Source organism: Telopea speciosissima, chromosome 2 (genome assembly GCF_018873765.1).
Source record: "Telopea speciosissima isolate NSW1024214 ecotype Mountain lineage chromosome 2, Tspe_v1, whole genome shotgun sequence".
Lineage (NCBI taxonomy): Eukaryota > Viridiplantae > Streptophyta > Magnoliopsida > Proteales > Proteaceae > Telopea > Telopea speciosissima.
This window is the reverse complement of record NC_057917.1, coordinates 4179219-4202379: the sequence shown is the minus strand read 5'-3', so window position 1 is coordinate 4202379 and position 23161 is coordinate 4179219. Positions and strand designations below refer to the sequence as shown.

Below are 23161 nucleotides of genomic sequence, written 5' to 3'. Positions count from 1 at the left end.
TTCTTTTTATATAAATCTGCTTGTAACTAAATCATTGGAAAACCTGATGGAATAGAAATTTGATTCCATTGAAGTAGGCCTGTAAACGGATTGGATTCGACTCGGATATGGATCAGATGTAATCGGATTCGAATATTTTCTAGTCGAATACGGATATCTCTAAACGGATTCGAATGCAGATCGAATTCAAATTTTCGACCATCTATTTATACCTCTGCCTTATGTAACCCGAACCTTCCTCCCCTTAGTGGATACAATTCACTCTTAATCCATAGTTTTAAATCATGATTCTCTTTTCTTCATATTCTAACCTGTTGAATCTTCAAAAATCCTCAAGATTATTATTTACTTAATTTTTTATAATTAAGTATTTTGATTCGAATTTTTATCGGAGTCTTCGGATTTTTTTTCAAATATCTTTAATCGAATACGGATACTTCTAAATGGATATGGACGCGGATTGAATTTGAATTTCCGATTGTCCTACAGCTCTACGGTGAAGCTTATGAGGCTGCTTGTGCAATCTCCCTCCTCGCTCTGTCATCTCGTCTTCTTTTCTCTCATCTTTTCTTCTTCCTTTTGTTGAATTTCATACTGATAACAGAATCTACTCCATCCCTGGACCATTCATTTAATGAACTGGAAGGCAACTTGTCCATATAAAGTCTTTGTCCATGTCTGCTATTGTGAGGTCTAAGCCAGAATTTATTGCTAGTTTTACTAGTCTGCCAAACCCTATTTCAGATTGGCTGTCTTACCGAACTAAGTGTCAGAGATTAATCTGTATTTTAATGAAATCCTTTTCAAATCTTAAATTTCTTTAGCAAGAGTAGTCCACACTAGGACACTAGAAAATGCAGATTGAAAATGCAGATTACTTGATTATGCCATCTCTGTCTGTGCAGCCTAATCATAAAATTTGGAGGAAATTACTTGGACACCTCGTGTGTTATAGGTTAACTATTTAGTCTCCCTAATGTTTAAAATAATTATTTGAACACCCCTTATAGTTTATCATTTTTTTCAAATAGCCAGGTCTATTAGTCAGTCACCGTTATCATGGGTTAAATATTTTATAAATACTTAAACTACCCTTAAGATGTAGTGAAGTGACATATTTACCCTCTTCTTCTTCCTTTTCCTCTTCTTCCTCCTCTTCTTCCTCCTCCAGAAACCCCAACGCCCTACCTCTATAGAGGGTTTTTGGGATTCAAGAAAGAATTAAACGAAGAGAATCTTGCTGCACCTACTGGTGTTCTGTATTTTTTTTATTGCTGAAACACAGGCGGGAGAAAACTCTTCTCTGAGAACCTAGCTCATTAAACCCAGAACAGAACAAGAAAAATAAAAATCAAGTCATGAAAAGCAAATCAACGACAATGGAAATGCCTAAATTGTTTTGACAGAAGGCTTGCTTGTTGATCCTCCTGAGATGAGGTCTTATTCTCTTCAATTTCTGCAACTCTTCTCCAGGTCGGAAGGTCTGGTTATGTTAGAGAATAGTATTCCAGGCAACCGGTATAAGACTTGACAGAATCTGCTTGTACGTAAATATATATATATATATATTCCCAAATGAAATAACAAAATAAATACAGAAACAAAACAACTTACAGTACAACGATGACTGTCTTCTTGTTTCTTCTAAAACAGCAAGCAGGAACACAAGTGGAGTCGTACAGAGAATACTTTCCTTAAGGTGTGGAACGCCCCCTATTAGTGCGGATCCGGTTGATCTTGGCGTTCTACCTCCAAGATAAAACCACTTCAATCACAATTGGCAGCACCCAAGAGTGATTACAATACGGAGTACCCAAAGGTAATTACTCAATAATCAGAAAGGAAGAAGAAGAAGATAAGAAGCAAACAGAATGCAGAGAGCACTGGAAACACTGACACGTTATTTCTTGAAGCCCAAAGCCCATTTGCTTTTATAAGCCCACTAGTACCTGTACGTATAGGATGTGTCTCTACACACCTGTACATGTACACCCCATATACAGACCCCTCTACGTATAGGTAGGTGTACATACCAGGTCCCTACGTATGGGTGCATGTATATGCATGTGCCTGTACTACAGTGCATGTGCATGATGTCATCTCGGATAAGGGGTGGATGTGCATGTATGTGGGTGCATGTACTTCACCAAAAAGAATACATCATATGAACCCACACCCGCCCCGCCTCGACCTCGACCACGGCCACTGCCCGGCTCGGTGCGTGCGCGTGTGTGAAAAGTACCACGGACCCCAACCTCACACATGGGACAAGGGAGACTTCCCTTAGAACCCTCTATCCCTTGTAAGCTACATGAGCTCATATTAGCTCACTTTTCTACTTGTCCCTAACCAATGTGGAACTAAACTTGAAGAGGTTCTCATGCTTTTTCAAGTTTCCTTACAAGATTATACAAGAGGTCATTGGTTCAAACCACCATGCATACACATATACAAGTGTTTCCAACAAAATCAAAACAAAGTGGAGGGAAATGGTTTTTCATATTTGAAACTTATATTTAAAAAAGAACATTTCAAAAAAAGAAAGTTTTGAAATTATTGAAAACACAAAATCCAACAATCCCCCACAAGTTTCAAAATATCGATAAAACGGAACAGACTACTGAGTAAAATTTAGACATAGTAGGACACATCGTTGGAGGTGTCTTTCGGACTTGAACCTACACTAGGTCTGATGAACTACGCTACAGAGTACGGGTGAAGTTAGACTTCTTGAACCTTTCCTCTTCTGTGTAGCTGGCTAGCTCACCATCCATATCCTACCAGTCAACGTTCGGACCTCGTCTTAAATATAAAATTGGACATTATATGGTCTTGTCCCCTATCTTGGTCTCATGAATGTTTAAAGAGTTCGCCTTTTAAAAACTCTTATCGGTAGGCGGCTCCATCCCCTACATTCAGTTAGGTTAGCCAATGTGCACCACAGTTAACACACCCCCACATTTTGTAGGATTCGGCTAATTAAGAGTCTTATAACTCAACCTCTTCTCATTGTGGTGGTAATACTTTACCATCTAACCAGAATGAGCAAATGCATAGTAGCACTATACAGGTCTCCTAGTGACTTCGTTTGTACCATTTTAACCTAATTCAGGATTAATCCTCTTCACATAGGTTGGGTTTCCATCACATGACCTATGACACAGGCCTCAAGCTCATTCCTTTAGATGCTTCATTAAGAAGTACTGTAGGCATAGGTTTTGTGAACACATCCGTAAGATTCCTTTCGAATTTCACATAGTCGATAGTTATCGTCCCTTCACTTATATATTGCCTAACAAAATTATGACGTAGACGTATATGTCTCCTTTTTCCATTGTACACCCTATTCTTTGCTTTTGCCATAGCTGTCATATAATCACAGTGAAGTGAGATAGAAGGCACCGATTTTGGACACAATGAAATATTCGTCACAACATGTTATACCCGCACCCCGGATCGTAATTAATTGTTATTTCTTCCTCGTGACGTGTAGTTATCACTGCCACGTATGCTAGTGAGCTGTTCTCACTGGTGGTTAAACTCAGCTACAAAATTATTGACCATAGTGCGGGTTTACCTGTGGAGGAAACTATTCAGGGTCATGGGTGACGAACCATGACAAGGAAATAGTAAGTTCTAGCCCTTAATTTTATTTATTTACCCTCTCCCTCGATGCCCTAAAAGTACGTGTCAAGATTTGGACCGCCCGGACTATTTTAGTTGAGTTGGGAATATTCCATTTGTGGGTCCCACTTATTTAAGGGAGCGTGTGATGGGCTTATAATCCCATGGTGGATGGACCCATCCCCAAGTGGATTCTTTTCTATTTTGAAACCTGTGGGCAGGCCCATTTAGTTAAGAGGCCCATTCAACTTGAGGGCCCATTTGACTCTATTTGACCCAAAGATGGGTTAACCCATTCATTTACCCTAAATAAGACCATGGGTCAACCCATTAAGCCCTCTTGACCCATTTAACTTAAACTACCCATTTGGCCTAATGACCCATTTATCTTGGATCCATCCATTTAACTCTTGACCCAGTTAACTTAAAGTACCCATTTAGCTATTTGACCCATTTAACTTAGAGGACCCAAGGTCCATTTTCTAAATAAGACAAAGGGGGGGGAGAAGCATTCATTTTCATTTCTTCTCCCATCTAACCTAAATCGTGGAGGAGAGAAAGAGGAGAGAAAGGAGAAAGAAGAAAGAAGAAAGAAGGAAAGAAGAAAGAAGGAAGGAGAAAAGGAGAAGGAGGAATGGAAAAGCTTGGTTGAAGGCTTGGAACCTCACCTTGTGGAGTCCTCTACGTGGAGCTTTTCTACATTGGGGAAGGTAAGCCATTGAAACCCACATCTCTTCATCTATTTTGAGTTTTGAGGTTTGGGAAATGGGAGAGATTCGACCTAGGGTTCTCTTGGAACCCAAGGAATCGATGGAACCTCTAAACCTAGACTATGGTGGAGTTATTTCACTCCATTACAAGCCCTAAGCCTAAGTAATCTCTTTCCATTTAAGAAATTTAAGGTTTCTACCCTATTATGTCCTAATTTAGGTTCTCTTTGTTTTTCCTCTTAAATCCATGGGATTACATGGACCTAATGAGGTCTTAGAACCCTAATGGACCTAGGAGGAAGCTTTCTTGAAGCCTCCCTACCTTTAAACCCCTTGCAAAATGAATCCCTAGTGAGAAATCTTTCAATTTTCGGTTCTGCAGGTATGTGGTTTTACATGTGGTTTCAGACCTGAGAAACCACACCTGCAACCACCCTTGGCAGAGACCTTCCTAAGCCCCTGGTTAGCTAGGATTTACATGTGGTTTCAGACCTGCAAGAAACCACCCTGAAATTACCTCCCTGAGAAGGCCCCTGGGAAGCTCGGATTTATGGGCGGTTTCATTTTTCTGAAACCACATCTGCAACCGACCTTGACTGAAACTGTCCTGAGCCCCTGGTTTCCTAGGATTTACATGTGGTTGCAGAATTTGGGCATGAAACCACTCCTGCAACCACTTTGTTTCTGAAACCTTATACTTAAGTGATTATGGGAGACCTTTTGGGGATCCTTTCCCTTCGCTCATTTAACCTTATTTCACTCTTTGTTTAGGTTTAAAGTTTTCATCTTGCGACATGTTACTTAATTGCGGCGACAACTCATAACATCGGAACATAACTTATATGTGAGTGGGTTTGGTTGTTTGGGTTTGATATTATTATTGCATTGTATATTATGTCATCATTATAAATTATTAAGCATGCTTGCGCATATTGCATACTTTTATATATGAATGTTATGATGTTAATTGGAGATGCTCTACTTTGATGGGTCTCGGTGCCGGTGCCGAAACCCCGGATACTATATATATTTATGAAGAAATTATGTTGAATGTCATGTTGAACTGTATGCGCCGTGCCGTGCTGGTAACCGGGCACTAAACCAGATGAAAAGTTAATGCGCCCGGATTACCTCTCGGGACGATAGGACTTGCATGTAGTTGTGGCTAGGATTTTACACCCTTATGCTATGACCCTTACCAACAGGGGTTTAGGTGTTGGGTAATCAGTACACCGGATTCTGTGGAGGTGGGAGAGGCCAGTCATGGTAGTATTGGTTATCAGGGGTCTGCCACTGAGTGGTCTTGGAGGCTTCGATCGGCGTAGGTCCCAGGTGACAATTGAGGTTTCATTGTGGCGATAAGTTAAGTGACCCACAGTGTCTCCCGAGTTGTCACAGTAGCATATACCTCTGACTTAGTTGTAATGTTAGGTGGAAAATTTACTTAACATATGCATGCATCATTGGACTATGTGAATTGTGTGTTTGTGCATCCCCATCCCCTCACTGGCTCAGTGGAGAGCTAACCCCCTCGTGTACACAATTTTTAGATTATGATGCAGGTACGGAAGAGCCGGAAGCTGTGTTAGAGGAACATGACAACGGGTGTCCTTGTGACGATTGTGCCTACGGGCCGTGAGAATTCTAGGGACTTGTTCCCCTTTTGGTTATTTTAGGGCGTAGGCCCATGTATAAACATTTACTGTTATACCCTTGTTAATCATTATTAGATGGTAATGAAAAATGGATTAACTACAGTATTTATCATCTAGGCTTTGATCATCTTGTAACTATTGATTTTATACGCTTCTGCAAAACTATTGATCTTTTGGAATGTAATATTTTCTTTTTCGCACTCTGATATTATATTATTTTAATATTAGTTATGACTGTGCGTTGGGACACTGTGTCAGTGATCCTGGCAGCTTAGTAGGATGACAAGCGTCATCCTAGTCACCCCTTATAATGTATTTTATCCCTTGTTGGGATGGGGGCGTGACACAACATTCCTGAGCCATTCGACTTCAGTTCCTGCCTTTTCTAAGACAATAAATTCAGCTTCCATGGTGGAACCTGTACTACACGACTGTTTTACAGATTTTCAAGAAATTACTCCACCACCTAGTGTGAATACATACCCATATGTTGCTAAGGATTCATTCGTATCTGAGATCCAATTAGCATCACAATAACCTTCTAGTACAGCCGGTATTCTGCTATAATGAAGACCATAATTCATCGTACCTTTTAGGTACCTCATTGACCTATTAATAGCATGTCAATGTTCTTCCCCAGGGTTATGAGTGAATTGACTCAATTTCCCAACGACTAAAGCAATATCCGGCCTTGTGCTATTCATCAAATACGAAACGGAACCAATAATCTGAGAATATCTCTTTTGATTAACTGGTTCACCCAAATTCTTTCGTAAATGACATCCCTGATCAAAAGGTGTCTTTATAGCCTTTGAATCATCCACAGTAAGGTGAGATCAGCTTCACTATCAATGGAGAATAAGGTTACAACAGCTAGTTCTCACACCTCTCTCAGATTGATTACATAGAAAGAACCCTTGCAACAAATTTATAGCGAAACCCTATAGGCCACTAGGGGTGACAATCCAAAAGGGTGGCTAGGGTGGTGTCCTAGTTCCAAGAGGAAGAGGGGGGGAGGGGTTGGAGGGAGGAATAAGTTCGTCTAATATCTGATTTGGGGGGGAGGGGGGAGAGTGGGAGAGCGAGAGTCAAACCAAACCAACGACCTCTCCCTTGGATTTAGGCCAGCACTCTACTGTACTACTGGCAGCTACCGCCACACCAAGAGGTGCTCCCCGACTTGCGTACAATTGAGAACATGAGTTTCTCAAATTTTCTTTATGCATGTCTTTAAATCCTTTTGGATTAAGTTTTCCTTCACCAAGGTGAAGAGAGAACCCACGGTGACAGAGTGCCCTTATAATTGGACTATGGGTGGGTTCGTCATTAATTATCACCCTCTAGTGTTTATGGTCTAAAATTCTCTTCTCTAATCTAATCAAAGGATCATTTGTCATGCTCAAGCGCTCTCAAGCCAGAGCGCTCTAGCGCGCCCTCCGTTTTCTCGCGACTTGACTAAGCCCCGCTTGTTGCTGAAAAACGTAATAGGCTAGCGCGGCTCGCTTTGTTCTAAAAGCGGATCATCAAAGAGAATAAATAAAAAGATTCTCTCTTCACCATGGGTGACGAGAAATTGGGACTCTTTTGGGTTTTCGTAGGAGTGATCAATGGTTTTTATGGGACAATCTCACTCTAGGTCAGTCTTTGGTTTATGCCTAAGGTCCGTAATATGGGCAATCATGTCATAGGCCTGGGTAACTTATCTATATGACTATCCATTTTAAGCATGTAAACTACACTATTTATCCAGGCTTAATTAAAAGGATTAAAAAAAATATTATGTAAAATAGTTGCTTTAGTAAGATTAGTATGAGAAAATTAAACTGTTAATGAAGTTAATTTTGTTTCCAAGTAACCATTGAGGGTCCAATCTAGCCCACGGCTATAGGTATCGGAATCGGAGCCTGTATCAGTCACCATTGGTACCGACATTGATAATAATACTATATGGATCATACCGTATCAACCCATATCGAGCATAAATTCAAAAAGAGTCACTTTTGGCCGATACATTGATTTGTATCAATATCAAGTATTGACGATACCGATATGTATCGACTGATACATAGAACCATGATCCAGCCTTGGGCTTGTAAGGAACATTCCTTGGATTACCCACCTTGAGCTTAGGCCAACTTTGGGCCTGGGTCAAAGTTTGGGCCTGGATCAGGATATTTTAGTTAAATAAAATCAACTTTAGACTAGATAGGGAAAAATGAAAATGGAGACATGGAGTGGAGCTATAGGCCCATAACAGTAGCCGAGTGTGGGCTTACTTTTGCCTAGCCTATTAACAGCTCCACCTACAAGGCAAACTAAACATGTCCTTTAGCTACTAAATACTTGTCAAAATTCCTTGTAAATACTACCAAGTGTAAATAAGGTTCAAGTAAGCCAGGGTTTGAAGAATCGGGAATCGGATCTGTGAATCAGTCGATTCGAATTGGAATCAGTTGTGATTGATCTTGATTTCCACAGATCCGACATAGCTGATTCACACCCAAAAAACCTAGAAATTCTCTGATTTTGGATCTAAGGACCGATTCTAGGGTTCTTGAGCACTGATTTGGGATTGGATCAGAACCACCGATGACCTATTCCATCCCGATTCTGTGTTTTAAAACCCTGAAGTAAACGGAATCGAGAAAGGAATCGGCTTCGAATTAGTTGGGACCGATAACAATCATCGTGAGGAGCTAATGATGACTACCCTATGGTCCCTATCCCCTAAATGAAAAATCTCACCCTTGTTGGATGTCCCTTCTTCTTCTTTTTTTTTTTTAAAAAAAAATTTGTGGACAATTCCAATCGATTCAAAATTGAATTGGATCGTTGTCCAATTTAAAAACCCTGATTGTGGGTCCCGTGATTAGGCTTGTAAAACGGATCGGATTCGGCTCAAATACGGATTAGATGTGATCGGATCCAGATATTTCCTGGCCAAATACGGATATCTCTAAACAAATTTGGATGGATTCAAATGCAGATCGAATTCGGATTTTCGACCATCTGTTTACATTTCTGCCTTGTGTAACCCGAACCTTCCTCCCCTTAACGGATACAATTCACTCTCAACCTATATCTCTTAGATCATGGTTCTCTTTTCCTCATATTCTAGAACTTGTCGAATCTTAAAAAACCCTAAAGATCATTATTTATTTATTTATTTTATTATTAATTATTCAAATTTTTTTTTTCTTTCAAATATCTCTAAAGATGTCCCTAAAATAGATACGGATGCGAATCGAATTCAAATTTTCGATTATTTATTTTAAGCGCCTGCCCATGATGCCCTAATGAGACCCATCCAATATATCCTCATATTTAATTTTGATGTTTTAGCATATCTCAGTGGATTCCTCCATTTCCTTCATCCCTTTTCCCTTCCATATTTAGACTAGACCACTAGACCATAGAAGAGCTTTTATAAAATAGAAGAAGAAATGAAGAATACGACTGAGAGAGAGAGAGAGACCAAGGGAGTGACTGGTGTCTGGTGAGTGGTGACCAGTGAATGAATCCACTCTTAAAAAAACAAAAGGAAAAAAAAGCCGAAGAAAAGCTTTGAAAATTCGTCCTGACAGCGATGGAGAACTTCCAAACCCTAGAGAAAATCTAAACTGTAACGGAAGCTCCCTCCCTATACTCTCGCCTCTTTCTCACCGGACTCTGTTCTCTGTAACTTAAGCTGTGATAGTATTTATTTAATCTTACCTTCTCGGCCCTAAAACCCTACAGTTCATCGATTTCTTAGCTCAAAATCCCATCTCATCCATACACATACAGAGAGAGAGAGAGAGAGAGATGGGTCTTTGCATGAATCATTGTGAAAGCCTCTCATCGAGGTTGGTTTCTTCGCCGTCGACTTGTGTTCCATCGGCATCGAAATCAAGCTTGTTGAAATCCACCGGCGTTCCCTTGCTACTGTACTCTAAGAAGACGGGGAAGAAGAATAATGCCACCACTTTAAAACTTCAGCAGTTGCGACGACCGCTCGCTCACTCTGCCAAGTCCAGTTTGCGTTGCGAGCATGGCCCAACTGCGGCCAGCGGCGACTCGGCGAATGGTTCGTTCAGTGGGACGTCATCGGGGAAGAGAACTGATATTAAGAAGATAATGATTCTGGGAGCAGGACCTATTGTCATCGGCCAAGCTTGCGAATTCGACTATTCAGGAACCCAGGCATGCAAGGCCCTCAAAGAAGAAGGATACGAAGTGGTTCTCATAAACTCGAACCCTGCAACTATTATGACCGATCCTGACTTGGCTGACAAAACCTACATCACCCCGATGACACCTGAGCTCGTCGAACAGGTACTTGAGAAGGAGAGGCCTGACGCTCTCTTGCCTACCATGGGTGGCCAGACGGCTCTTAACCTTGCTGTTGCTTTGGCCGAAAACGGCGCTCTCAAAAGGTATGGTGTGGAGCTGATTGGAGCAAAATTCGATGCCATCAAGAAAGCAGAGGACAGAGATTTGTTTAAGCAAGCGATGAAGAACATTGGAATCAAAACGCCTCCTTCTGGAATAGGTACTACTCTGGATGAGTGTATTGAGATTGCTATTTCTATTGGCGAGTTTCCTTTGATCATTAGGCCTGCATTCACGTTGGGTGGCACTGGAGGTGGAATTGCTTACAACAGGGAGGAGTTTGAATCAATATGTAAGGCTGGACTTGCTGCCAGTGTGACATCTCAGGTTCTGGTGGAGAAGTCTCTGTTGGGATGGAAGGAATATGAGCTCGAGGTTATGAGAGACTTGGCGGACAATGTGGTTATTATTTGTTCCATTGAAAACATTGATCCAATGGGTGTTCATACTGGCGACTCGATCACGGTGGCTCCTGCTCAGACTCTGACAGATAAGGAGTACCAGCGTCTTAGGGATTACTCGGTTGCGATCATAAGGGAGATTGGAGTTGAGTGTGGGGGTTCAAATGTACAATTTGCCGTAAATCCGACAGATGGGGAGGTAATGGTGATTGAGATGAACCCTAGAGTTTCAAGGTCATCGGCTCTGGCATCCAAGGCTACTGGGTTCCCAATAGCAAAAATGGCAGCAAAATTATCTGTTGGCTACACATTGGATCAAATTCCTAATGACATCACCAAGAAAACACCAGCTAGTTTTGAGCCTTCGATTGATTATGTGGTGACAAAGGCAAGTTGTACTTCTCCTGTTTCTTGTTTTTTCCGTCATTTTGCCATTTGTTCTTCTGTCAGTTTGTGTGGTTTATTAGTTGATTCAAACATGGCAACCTAAACATGGCAACCTTTCAAGGTAGATTACTACCCAACACATTGACAATCTGATTTGTTATGGCAGAGGAAACAATAGGACAAGTATGCAAGGTAATTTGTCAAAATAAGAACTTGTGTATGAAAAAATTAGTATACATACACCGATACAAGCGTAACTGTCTGTTATAGACAGACACATCACACTACTTAATTAATGTTAGAAGCAAATTTCTTTAAAAATTAGAAAAGCATCAAAAGGTGGAGATGGAAAGCTTGAATAGGACCAACCTTCAGTGTTTTGCCAACAATGAACTAGGATGCTTTCGTTGGTATTTTCTGGTTCAATCTAATGTAGTCCTAGATAGGTAGGAAACCTACTAGGAGCCAGATAGATCAAACCCTTACAAAGGTGCTGGCCGAATGGGGGCAGAATTTAGAGTTTTAGGTCAAAACTAGGGTTAGGGTTTGGATAATGAAGTGGGGATTTATTAGGTAAAGCTAGGCAGGCCTATGAGAGTTTAATGGGGTAGAATTTGTAGGGTTTAAGTGAAGATTTGAATTTTAGGAAATTAGGGTTTCCGGTTTTGGGGTTTAGGAATGAGGGGGATGATGAGATCTAGGGTTTAGAGGGGGAATTAGGTCAAGGGGTTCAGGTTCAGTGTTGTAGGTATGGAGAGGATGATTCGGTTGAAGTATGGTGAGATTTGGATGGTTGAATAGGGCTGGACAGAATTTAGGAGTTTTTAGGTTTCACAGAGATGAGGGGGAATTAGGGTTTATCGATGGTGGTTGGAGCTAGGGTTTGGGGGATCAATTGGGAGTGGAGGCTTAGGTTAGAGGATGAGAGAGGAGAAGGGTGATTGCAGAAACTTAAAAGTAACTTACTGGTTTGATGTATCACCAATGGCAGCAGCTCAAACAATCCAGAGAAGGGCCTCTTGATCTTCACGATGCAAGGAGTCGTGGGAGATCCATCCACCCTGTCCACCTTGAGATCCACAAGGATGCAAGCACTCACAAAGGAGCAACAGCCGCAAGGCTGCAAGTAGCAAAAGCTAAAGAGAAGTTTTTTTGAATTCAGAATAGTGGGGGAGCCTTCCCACGAATTATTTTATTTATAATCAAAACAATTCCAGCCCTCTTAAAATCGTGGAGGGGGAAATAAAATAGAGTTTAAAACAATGACTTAAAAGATTCCTAATGAACCAATCAAATTAAAACAAATCGAGCCAATCAGAATTAGTTCTTAAAGGCTGTAAAAAAAACTAAGTACAGAAAAAACTGGGCTCCAACGAAAGCAGCCAATCAGGGCTGTTTCTTCTTCTTCTTCCTTGTGCTTGGACCTGCATCACAATCACTCACCCCTCCCTTGCTACTTTTATTTACTTAAAGTGGATAGACTGGGGGAGTTGGTTATTTAGAGAGAAAAGCGCAAGCATTTGGAGTTCTTACTATGAAGTTTTATAGGTTTTTGCCTTCTGGAATTCTAAGAAGATGGCTGAAATATAATTATGAATTTGTATTTTTTTTTTTTAATAATTTCTTGGCCTTATGATGCCATCGTACACGAGTGCGAAGTGTTCCATGTAGTTTATTTATTTTAAGGGTGAGACCTCTGATAAGTGGGAAATGAACTTTGATCAATAGCCATCATAATCTACTTCTTTGGATGAGGACATTTCGTGACATCTATGACAAAGTGCAAGTAAAACATTGGAGAAATTGAAGATAACTCGAATTTGCCCAGCTAACTGTTTTCTGAATTTTCACAATATAATGAATTTTCCAATATTTGTATAATTGTTATTGAGAACACAGCTTCTGATATTGTGGGTTCACACATTGATTTAGGCACATATGAATCTTATGTTTTATACTAATATATAAAGATCATGTTCAGTGCAACTTTAACTTGGTTTTGTGATGAGTTGTACTACCAGCTAGTAAATGTATGGAGAAGAAAGAAAAAGAGTGCTCTATTCTTATGAACATAAATATGCTGTCTTCTGTTCAGCCTGTTCCCACAATTAATCCATCATGAAGCTGGTAGGCAAGGGTTATATCAAATTTTGGAGATTTTATCCACTTCTATAATTCCTTGTGCCACTGCCACAGCAATTGCATATATTCTTCACAACTCCATATTGGGTTAAAATAGTGACGGAATGTAGTCAGCCCCATAAGGTTTGTGGAAATAAAACCTCAGTTCCAAGGTTAATGTGTTCATTTGGTACCATTTTGATGTTGTGGGCCCATGTGGGAGCTTGCTGGTGGATCATGCATGCTTGAAGCCAAGTCTTTTTGTTTAACTTTCTTACATATTATTAGGACTTTGCCAGATGGAACTGTACTATTTAATGGGTTATTAATATTAGAATCGAATGGAAATTTTATGATATTGCAGAACTGATCTGTCTGACCAGGTTGTTGGGCCCGAATATTGCTTCTACTTTTCTGTGATTTGGTTATTGTTGGTCAAGGAATTCAGTTATAGTGTCTTTTTAGTGAGCCAAATTACTGGTTGTTATTCCATTATAAGGGGAAGATATTTTCACTACCTAGAAATCCCTATTCCATGGCAATTTTTTTTGTTCTTGGGGACTCCATGATGGATTAAGATAGTTGTGGGTTTTGTGAGCTGATCCTTAAGTTTTGCAGGGTCATATTGTTGGAATTTTAGTTCCAAGACCAATGCATTTATTTGGCACCCTTAGGATGCAGGCCCATGTGGAGGCTTGCTTGGGGACCACACATTCTCAAAAACAAATCATCATTTAGTTTTCTTCAACAATTTTTTTTTAGTTTGACTGCTGGAACTGTGTTATTTTTAATTTAATGGATTATGAATTAGAGTCCAATGGCAATTTCTGTGTTTTTGCAGAACTGGCTGGGGTTTAGGGTCCAAATATAAGTCTGATATTCTTTTGTAATTTGGTTATTATTGGTCCAGTTATTCAGTTTTAGTATCATTTAGTAAGTCCTATTAATGGTGGGAGGTCATATGAGGAGTGGTGAGACTGTCATTAAGTAGTTTTTATTTTGTCAACTTAGACTTTACTATGACTTTATAGGGGTTGGATGTCCAAGGGGTATGTTATTAATATGTAACTTTTCACTACTTAGATGCTCATTTAATTAACAAATATTTCAGCTGCTCATGTATTTGGAGTGTGAGTTGTTCTTCTAGGGCTTGAATTGGGAAACCTCTGTTGTTTCCCTAAATAAGGACCAGTTAGAGAAATTGCTTTTTGTAAGAATCTAAGGGGCAATTGGGTGTTTTCTCTCTTGTTGAAATAGGTAAAAGTGGAAGAAGTGAGAAGAAACATATTGAACTCATGTTTTGATGGTAGATATGACTCTGCATAACAAGAATGGTTAGTGCAGAATCTTTTATGAGACTCAAATCATTTCCAAATGAGCAGAATATTCCTGTTGAAAAGTTATTGACTGGGCCTTCTATGTGTTAGATTAAGCCATTAAGGCATTTGGTCACTTGGATGGAAAGATTGCAATCTTAGCTATAGGGATGGGATTTGGATGCTTCCTTCTTTTCTTTTACCTGGGGATGGGGGAGGGTGATATGATACGAAATGGATGTGAAAGATTTGTAGTTTTGTACAACTGTACCATCTCCTGCTGCATAAGAAGTGAATAAAAGCTAGAGCAACTCCAAATATGCCAATTGCAGCATTATGTCAAATAATTGAACTGTTGTCGTCTTATAAATTCCATGCAGTCCAAGAAGTATCTTACAAGTGATAGGGTTACATTATTGAACTTTGTAGCTCCATTTCATTTTATTACTGATTTGCAAAATTAAGACTGGGTTTACATGGTATTCAAATAACATTTAATCCTCAAAGCACACTTGCATAAGGTTCTTTCTATGTGGTTCAGCACTGTGATGCATGGCTGTTTGGTTTGTAAAAGGTTTTGAAGGTTTTAGGCACATCTCACTTTTTGGAGAAGGCCTCAATTTCTTGATGTAAAGTACCTTCTGTTTAGGGATGACCTCACGTTAGAGTTGTTTTCTCACAAAATTGATTCTCGTCTGAGGGTTTAAGTCATTGATGCTTGCGTGAATCTCCTATCCATTTTTCTGATGATTTTCTTTTCTTATAGCAAGCTAATTGCTTTTCATTGTGCAGTTTTTCCAGTGCTAATTGACTGAGACCTATATTCTACTGAATAGCATTTCAGAGATTAATATAGTTTTATAACTTAATGCCCCAGTTTTGCTTAAGGTTAACACATTTCTTAAGTCTTTAAAACCGGATATATATACATCATGTCAATAAATGAAACACCCATGTGTCCAAAAGAAATTTGCATGCAATGACAACTGATATATATAAGCCAAAGTTTACCACAAGGTAAAAATTACAGATGAAAAGAAACTTCATTTTACAATGGAGCCAAAAACAACTCCCACTAACCAACCGCATCCCATGATGCACCTAAGCCCATACTTATGATATGTCTTTCAAAACACAAGGGCGAAGACCTTAGGTTAGGGGATCTATAACCATATCATCTTTACCAATATGCTCCAATGTAATGTCACCTTGCTTTACTGTCTCCTTCATGGTAAAAAACTTGACCTCCATGTACTTAGACCTTCTAAGTCATTTATTGTTGTTTATAAACAACACAGCAAAACTGTTATCACTATATATCTGGATGGGTCTATCCACAAAATTTTTAAAAATGGTCAACTACTTTTTGAGATTCCTGAGTCAAATAACCTGAGTAGCAACCCCATGGCGTGCTACAAATTTTACCTGTTTAGTCAAAATGGTTACCAATGTCTGTTTTGTACTGTTCTATGATACTGCCCTTCCTGCTATCAGGAAAACATAACCAGATGTGGACCTCCTATCATCCTCACAGCCAGCAAGGTCGGAATCTGTATGACCCACTAGCTTGAGTTCAGGAACGTGCCTTTATGTTGCATATAATCTTTTGTCCCTTTCAAGTACCTCAATACTTTCTTGGCAGCAACCCAGTGATTAAGACCAGGATCTTACTGATATCTGCCAAGAAAACCTGTCACAAAGGCAATATCCGGTCTGATACAGACCTAAGCATCCATGATACTATCTAGTGCGCTAGCATAAGGCACTTCATTATTTCATCCTTCTCAGCTTTATTTTCCGAGCATTGTGTCGAGCTCTACTACCTAGTGCGCTAGCATAAGGCACCTCATTATTTCATCCTTCTCAGCTTTATTTTTCGGGCATTGTGTCGAGCTCAGTTTGTCACTCCTGAGAACATGGACATTCTCAGGTTTGCAATCCAGCATACTAAACCTCTCCTGAATACGATCAACATAAGCCCTCTGAGAAAAAACTTAAATAAACGGCGAGAACGATCCCTATGGATCTCAATGCCAAGGATAAAAGAAACCTCAACAAGATCCTTCATGTCAAATTCCCTAGATAATAGTTGCTTTCAATTATGCAACATCCCTAAGTCACTGCTAGCAAGCAGGATGTCATCCACATAAAATATGAGAAAACAAAATTTGCTCCCACTGACCTTGTGATATACTCACTGATCCACTTTGTTTTCCACAAAACTGAATGAAGTCACGACACTGTCGAACTTCAAATGCCACTACCTGGAAGCTTGCTTAAGACCGTAAATAAACTTCTTGAGTCTACACAAGATGGTCTGAACCATCCACCGCAAAACCCTCAAGTTTAAATCAACAAGCTTCCAAACAACATTATGTTTCATCTATTTCACGTCATCTCTCATTACATCTAATCACAAATCTAACTGAAGACTAGAAACAACACCCGAATAAGTAACTGGATCAACCACACAACCTATGTTGTAGTCATGTTCTCCCAGATAGACCTCATAGATAGATGGTATAGCTGAATATCTCTCCCTGATGGATTTCCGTAATGGTGCTACTACTGGCTTTGATACCATGTTAGAACCGCTTCCCCTAAAAGGCCGACCTTTTAGGAAAGTGAGGAAACAATATGTATATCATATAGGAGTTCTAACACGGCGGACTATCCAAAGGGGGGCACGGGTGGATAAATAATTTCAACACCTGCCTGCTCCCATGGGGATTCGATACCGTGACCCCTGCCTGCTTTGATACCATGTAGAAAACCTAGGATCTGTAACCAGTAACCTTAGAGAGGAGAATAGAGAGAAGAGAAAGAAGAAGAGAAGAGTAGTTGCAAGGGGAGGAGCCGTATGTGTTAGTTTGCTTCCTCCCTCAAGTATCTTATTTATAATAAAACCATTATAATCATAAAAGGAAAAGGAAACTAAACCTAATCTAAAATAGGTAACTAATTTAGATTAGGAAACTGACTCCTAACTTCTAACAATTAAAGACATAAAACAATAAAGGAAACCATAATGGACTCAACCACAATAGGGACACTCCCCCTATCGTGGTACACTTCTCAACAGTTTTCTTGTTTTCTTTTATTCTTTTGTTCTCGTTAATATCAAATAACCTGATTTGAAGTAGGCATTTTCATTTCTTCCCAACTTTGATATTATTTGTTCAGTGTGCTACTGTGCGGACACACATCTATCATTTGATGTCTTTTACCTTGATCGTACCTTATATTTGACAGATCATTTCTACCAAGTCAACTTTTTCTTTGGTTTTTTTTTAATTTTTTTTTATATTCTTATTTCTATGGGACATGTAGATACCTCGGTTTGCATTTGAGAAGTTCCCAGGCTCTCAGCCAATACTGACAACCCAAATGAAGTCGGTTGGTGAAGCCATGGCACTGGGACGCACATTCCAAGAATCCTTCCAGAAAGCAGTTAGATCACTGGAGTTGGGCTACTCTGGCTGGGGTTGTGCACATATCAAGGAACTGGACTGGGATTGGGACCAATTGAAGTACAGCCTCCGTGTCCCAAACCCAGATCGCATTCATACAATTTATGTGGCAATGAAGAAAGGGATGAAGGTTGATGAGATTCATGAGCTGAGCCGTGTGGACAAGTGGTTTCTCACTCAGCTGAAAGAGCTCGTAGACGTGGAGCAATTCCTTTTGGCTCAGAACTTGTCTCTACTGACAAAGGATGATTTCTACGAAGTGAAGAGGAGAGGCTTCAGCGATCAGCAGATTGCTTTTGCTACCAAATCCACTGAAAAGGAAGTTCGATCAAAGCGGATTTCATTTGGGGTAACTCCAGCATATAAGCGGGTAGATACCTGTGCTGCTGAATTTGAGGCCAACACTCCGTACATGTATTCATCCTATGATTATGAGTGTGAATCAAGTCCCACAAAAAGGAAGAAGGTATTGATTTTGGGTGGAGGACCAAACCGGATAGGCCAAGGTATTGAGTTTGACTACTGCTGCTGCCATACTTCCTTCGCCCTCCAGGTTGGTTTTTTTTCTTTTCTTTTTATTGCTTTTGTGGATGTTGAAAATTTGTGGGTATTTATGGTTCGTTTACCATATGATCCTCTCCTTATAATACATGTCAAATGCTCAATGACATCGATCATTGAAAATTTGAAACAACGCACCTGTTGCATGGCACCTGAAGATAAAAATCTTTCAGATGTTGTCAGTTTACTGGTTATGGCATTGATGCTGTGTAATAAAGAGACTTGTTTGTCGGATATCTTTATCCATGTGAAATATGTACATTGACACATCTTCCTCTGTGTAGAACATATGTAATTTAACGGTAGATGCTCTATTGGTTACCCCATAATATATCAAGTCCTTGCAAGGGGCAGGTCTAAAATGACTTTGGGAGAAATTGCAGACATCCATGAATTAGGGTTGACAACAGGTATTTCTCCGAATAGGAGTGAATGAAGAAACAGGATCTGTGTAGCCACCTCCATTTAGATGGGATAAGGCAAAGTTGTGTTGAGTTGAGTTGAGCTGTATGGACACCCATGTGTTTTTATTACCTGATGTTGAAACCTTTCTAGCTTAGCTGAGTGCATAGGATATTTGGGCTCAACTGGTATGATAAGGATTATGTCCACCCCAGAAATAGCCCATTAGTTGACAATGTGTGTAATGCTGCAACATATGTGCACAATAGAGACCCATATACTCAACTCAATTCAGCCTCATCCCAACTAAATGGGGTCGGCTACATGGATCCTTTTTCTCCAATCAACTCTACGCAAAGCCATACTTGTTGGTAGTCGTTAGCTTAAGCTATGTGTGTCTTTCCTCATCACGTCTCCTAGAATCATTTTAGGCCTACCCTTGGCTCTTTCAGCTGATTAAATCAGAATCGAATAATCCCTTCATATTGAAGCATTCGCCAGCCTCCGTTGCATATGTACATGCCACCTCAAACGACTTTCTTGCAACTTATCTGTATCAGAGCTACTCCTAAATTAGCTCTAACTTGTTCATTCCATATTTTATCTTTTCAAGTTGTGCCACTCATCCATCTCAACATCCTCATTTTGACTACACTAAGTTTGTTTATATATGTTACTTCACTGCCCAGCATTCAACTCCATATGTCATGGCTGGTCGTATAACTGTCCTATAAATTTTCCTTTTGAGTTTTAAAGGAATATGTCAATCACTCAGCACTCCGGACACAACCCTCCACTTCATCCATCGTATTCTAATTCTTTGTGCATCATCATCATAATCTATTTCTCCTTTATTTATGATTGAACTTACATACCTAAAAATTTCACTTTGCGGTAACTCCTTATCATCAATTTTCACCACCCTACTTTCAGTCCTGTTGTCACTAAAGTTACTCACCATATACTCTGTTTTTGTTCTCCTCGTCTGAAATCCTTTTGGTTCCAATATTGATATCCATAATTCCAATTTGACATTTATCCCCAGTTTTTGTTTCATTGCCAACATAATATCATGAATAAAAAGCATACACCAAGGGATTTGATTTTGAATGTTTTTAGTCAGCTCATCTATGATTAGCACAAACAAATATGGGTTAGAGCTGATCCTTAATGTACTAATTTGTAATAGGAAATTCTTTACCCTGCTTCCCCCCACTCTTCTTTCACTAGTCACTACACCATTATACATATCTTTAACTATGTCCACATCTTTGTTCGAAACACTTTTCTTCGTAGTGCCGGTTGCCGACCTGATGCACCAACCCTCCTTTATCTGGGTTTGGGACCGGCATCATATAACAATGGTGTAGTGTTTTTCTTTTTGGGTGAAAAACACTGGTGTAGTTAGTAGAGACCTAAATGGTGGTTGTTATTTAATGAAGATTCTGTCATTGTCTTTTCAGGAAGCTGGATATGAGACAATCATGATGAACTCTAATCCTGAAACAGTGTCAACAGATTATGACACAAGTGATCGGCTCTACTTTGAGCCACTGACTGTTGAAGATGTTCTGAACATCATTGATTTGGAACGACCTGATGGTATCATTGTGCAGTTTGGAGGTCAGACACCCCTTAAGCTGGCACTGCCAATTCAGCACTACTTGGATGAGCACAAGCCCTTGGCTGCCAGTGGAGCTGGACAGGTTAGAATATGGGGGACATCACCTGATTCCATTGATGCAGCTGAGGACAGAGAGAGATTCAATGTGATTCTGAAGGAGCTGGGGATTGAGCAGCCAAAAGGTGGGATTGCCAAGAGTGAAACTGATGCTCTGGTCATTGCCTCAGAAATAGGCTTCCCTATTGTTGTAAGGCCGTCGTATGTGTTGGGTGGGCGGGCAATGGAGATTGTGTATAATGATGACAAGCTCTTGACCTACCTAAAGAATGCTGTTGAGGTGGATCCTGAGCGTCCTGTCCTGATTGACAAGTACCTGTCGGATGCTATTGAAATTGATGTTGACTCACTCACTGACTCACATGGGAACGTGGTGATTGGTGGGATCATGGAGCACATAGAGCAGGCTGGTGTCCATTCTGGTGACTCGGCCTGTTTACTTCCTACAAAGACAATCCCCTCTTCTTGCTTGGACACAATAAGGTTGTGGACGACTAAACTGGCAAAAAGGCTGAATGTGTGTGGGCTCATGAACTGCCAGTATGCAATTTCAGTGTCTGGAGAGGTTTTTTTACTCGAGGCCAATCCACGTGCTTCCCGGACAGTTCCATTTGTGTCCAAGGCAATTGGGCACCCGTTGGCCAAGTATGCCTCCCTCGTCATGTCAGGGAAGTCACTCCATGAAATTGGGTTCACAAAGGAGGTGATCCCAGGCCATGTTGCAGTCAAGGAAGCTGTGCTTCCATTTGAGAAGTTCCAGGGCTGTGACGTGCTGCTTGGTCCGGAGATGCGTAGTACTGGTGAGGTCATGGGCATCGACTTTCTTTATCCTGTTGCATTTGCCAAGGCTCAGATTGCTGCAGGGCAGAAGCTGCCAGTGTCTGGCACTGTGTTCCTCAGCCTAAATGATTTAACGAAGCCACACCTTGCCATGCTGGCACGGGCCTTCTCGGGGCTTGGTTTTGGGATTGTCTGTACTTCCGGGACGGCTCATGTGCTTGAATTGGAGGGTATTTCTGTGGAGCGGGTGCTGAAGATGCATGAGGGACGACCACATGCCGGTGATATGATTGCAAATGGACAAATTCAGTTGATGGTGATCACGAGTTCTGGTGATGCACCCGATCAGATTGATGGCCGACAGTTGAGGAGAATGGCTCTTACCTATAAGGTTCCAATCATTACTACAGTAGCCGGAGCATTGGCAAGTGTGGAGGCGATACGGAGTATGAAGAACAGCACTGTCAAGATGATTGCCCTCCAGGACTTCTTTGACGTTCAGGCAAGGCCAGAGAGTAAGCTCAACTTACAGCATGCTTCTTCCTCTCTTTGATACGTGCTTTTCATTTTCTGTAAGCATTTTTGCATCCTTTTTACTTTCCTGTTGGTTCTTAAATTTGTCCTTGCAATGTTCTTATCTTGGACAAGTTAATAAACTATACTATTTTATTTATTCTGCTTTATACTTTCTTTTGGTTGAGGAATAATTCTCAGTTTTATAGTATGGTTTATTGTAGCTTGCAATGTATAATATTAATTAGTTTAATCTCATCTCTTGACAATGTGACTATGATAGACACAGTAGGTTTTAAGTTCTGTTTCACTCAACACTAGAGATGTTAATTTATTATGTTTCAGACAAATTATATTATGGAGTGTTGAAACCAGTGGCCTGTAAGCACAGGTACCTTGAATTTTACAAGTACTATACCTGTACACGACAAGGCTCATACCATCCCGAACCATTAGGGCGGGGTGGAGCGTGGAGGGGTAGGGCCTGCATTAACTGGCCCCATTGCCATCAACTATAGTGCATCCTTGGTAACTAATGTAACCCTGGTCTTGCATTTTACTGATAAGAGCAGTGTTGGTAACACTCCTCTTTCTGCTCGGGGCAGTTAGGGCAGCATATATTCTTCGGAAATTTAAGATAACAAAAGAGAAACTTTCCAATCAATACCCACTAAAGTTGATGCAGGCTCATGTACGTGTGGAGTTGGAGTGTTTTGGTCTTGTCTAAGCTATCTTAAATTTGCTCTCATTGGAGGGTGGATTTTGTTCTTGATATCTTGAAGCACTGGGACTCTTATTTGGGCTCTTGTATTTTGTGTGTTTGAATTATTGTTTGTGTTGCTTATGTTGTTGCCATAGGAGCAAGCAGCTTCCAGTCCCTTTGATTCTTCTTTTTATGCAGGGATTTCATAATATTGTAACAGGGCGACTTGTCGCGATCGAGTCCAATCAACTCAAAAGATGCACCTATTATGGGGAGGAAACCTTCCCACTGATAAGCCCAAGACCCTCCCCGAAGCCGGTCATTTTGGGAATGAAGAGGGGTCTCCCCCACTGAATTCCTGACCTCTTTACCAGGGAGGACTCACACTGCAATGCCATGCTCAATCCTTGGTGACCTCGCCAGGGACTCTCAGTCTCACTGCGGTGCCATGCTCAATCCTTGGCTA

At 40.5% G+C, this 23161-nt stretch overlaps 1 protein-coding gene across 1 annotated transcript; it reads left to right on the top strand.

The window, feature by feature from the left end:
- Window positions 1-9542: 9542 nt before the first annotated feature.
- LOC122650295 (carbamoyl-phosphate synthase large chain, chloroplastic-like) lies at window positions 9543-22276 on the top strand. Its single transcript, XM_043843681.1, has 3 exons — window positions 9543-11149; window positions 17916-18608; window positions 20482-22276. Exons 1-3 carry the CDS (start codon window positions 9794-9796, stop codon window positions 22030-22032), a joined length of 3600 nt encoding a protein of 1199 aa, XP_043699616.1. The 5' UTR covers window positions 9543-9793; the 3' UTR covers window positions 22033-22276.
- The last annotated feature ends 885 nt before the right edge of the window (window positions 22277-23161 follow it).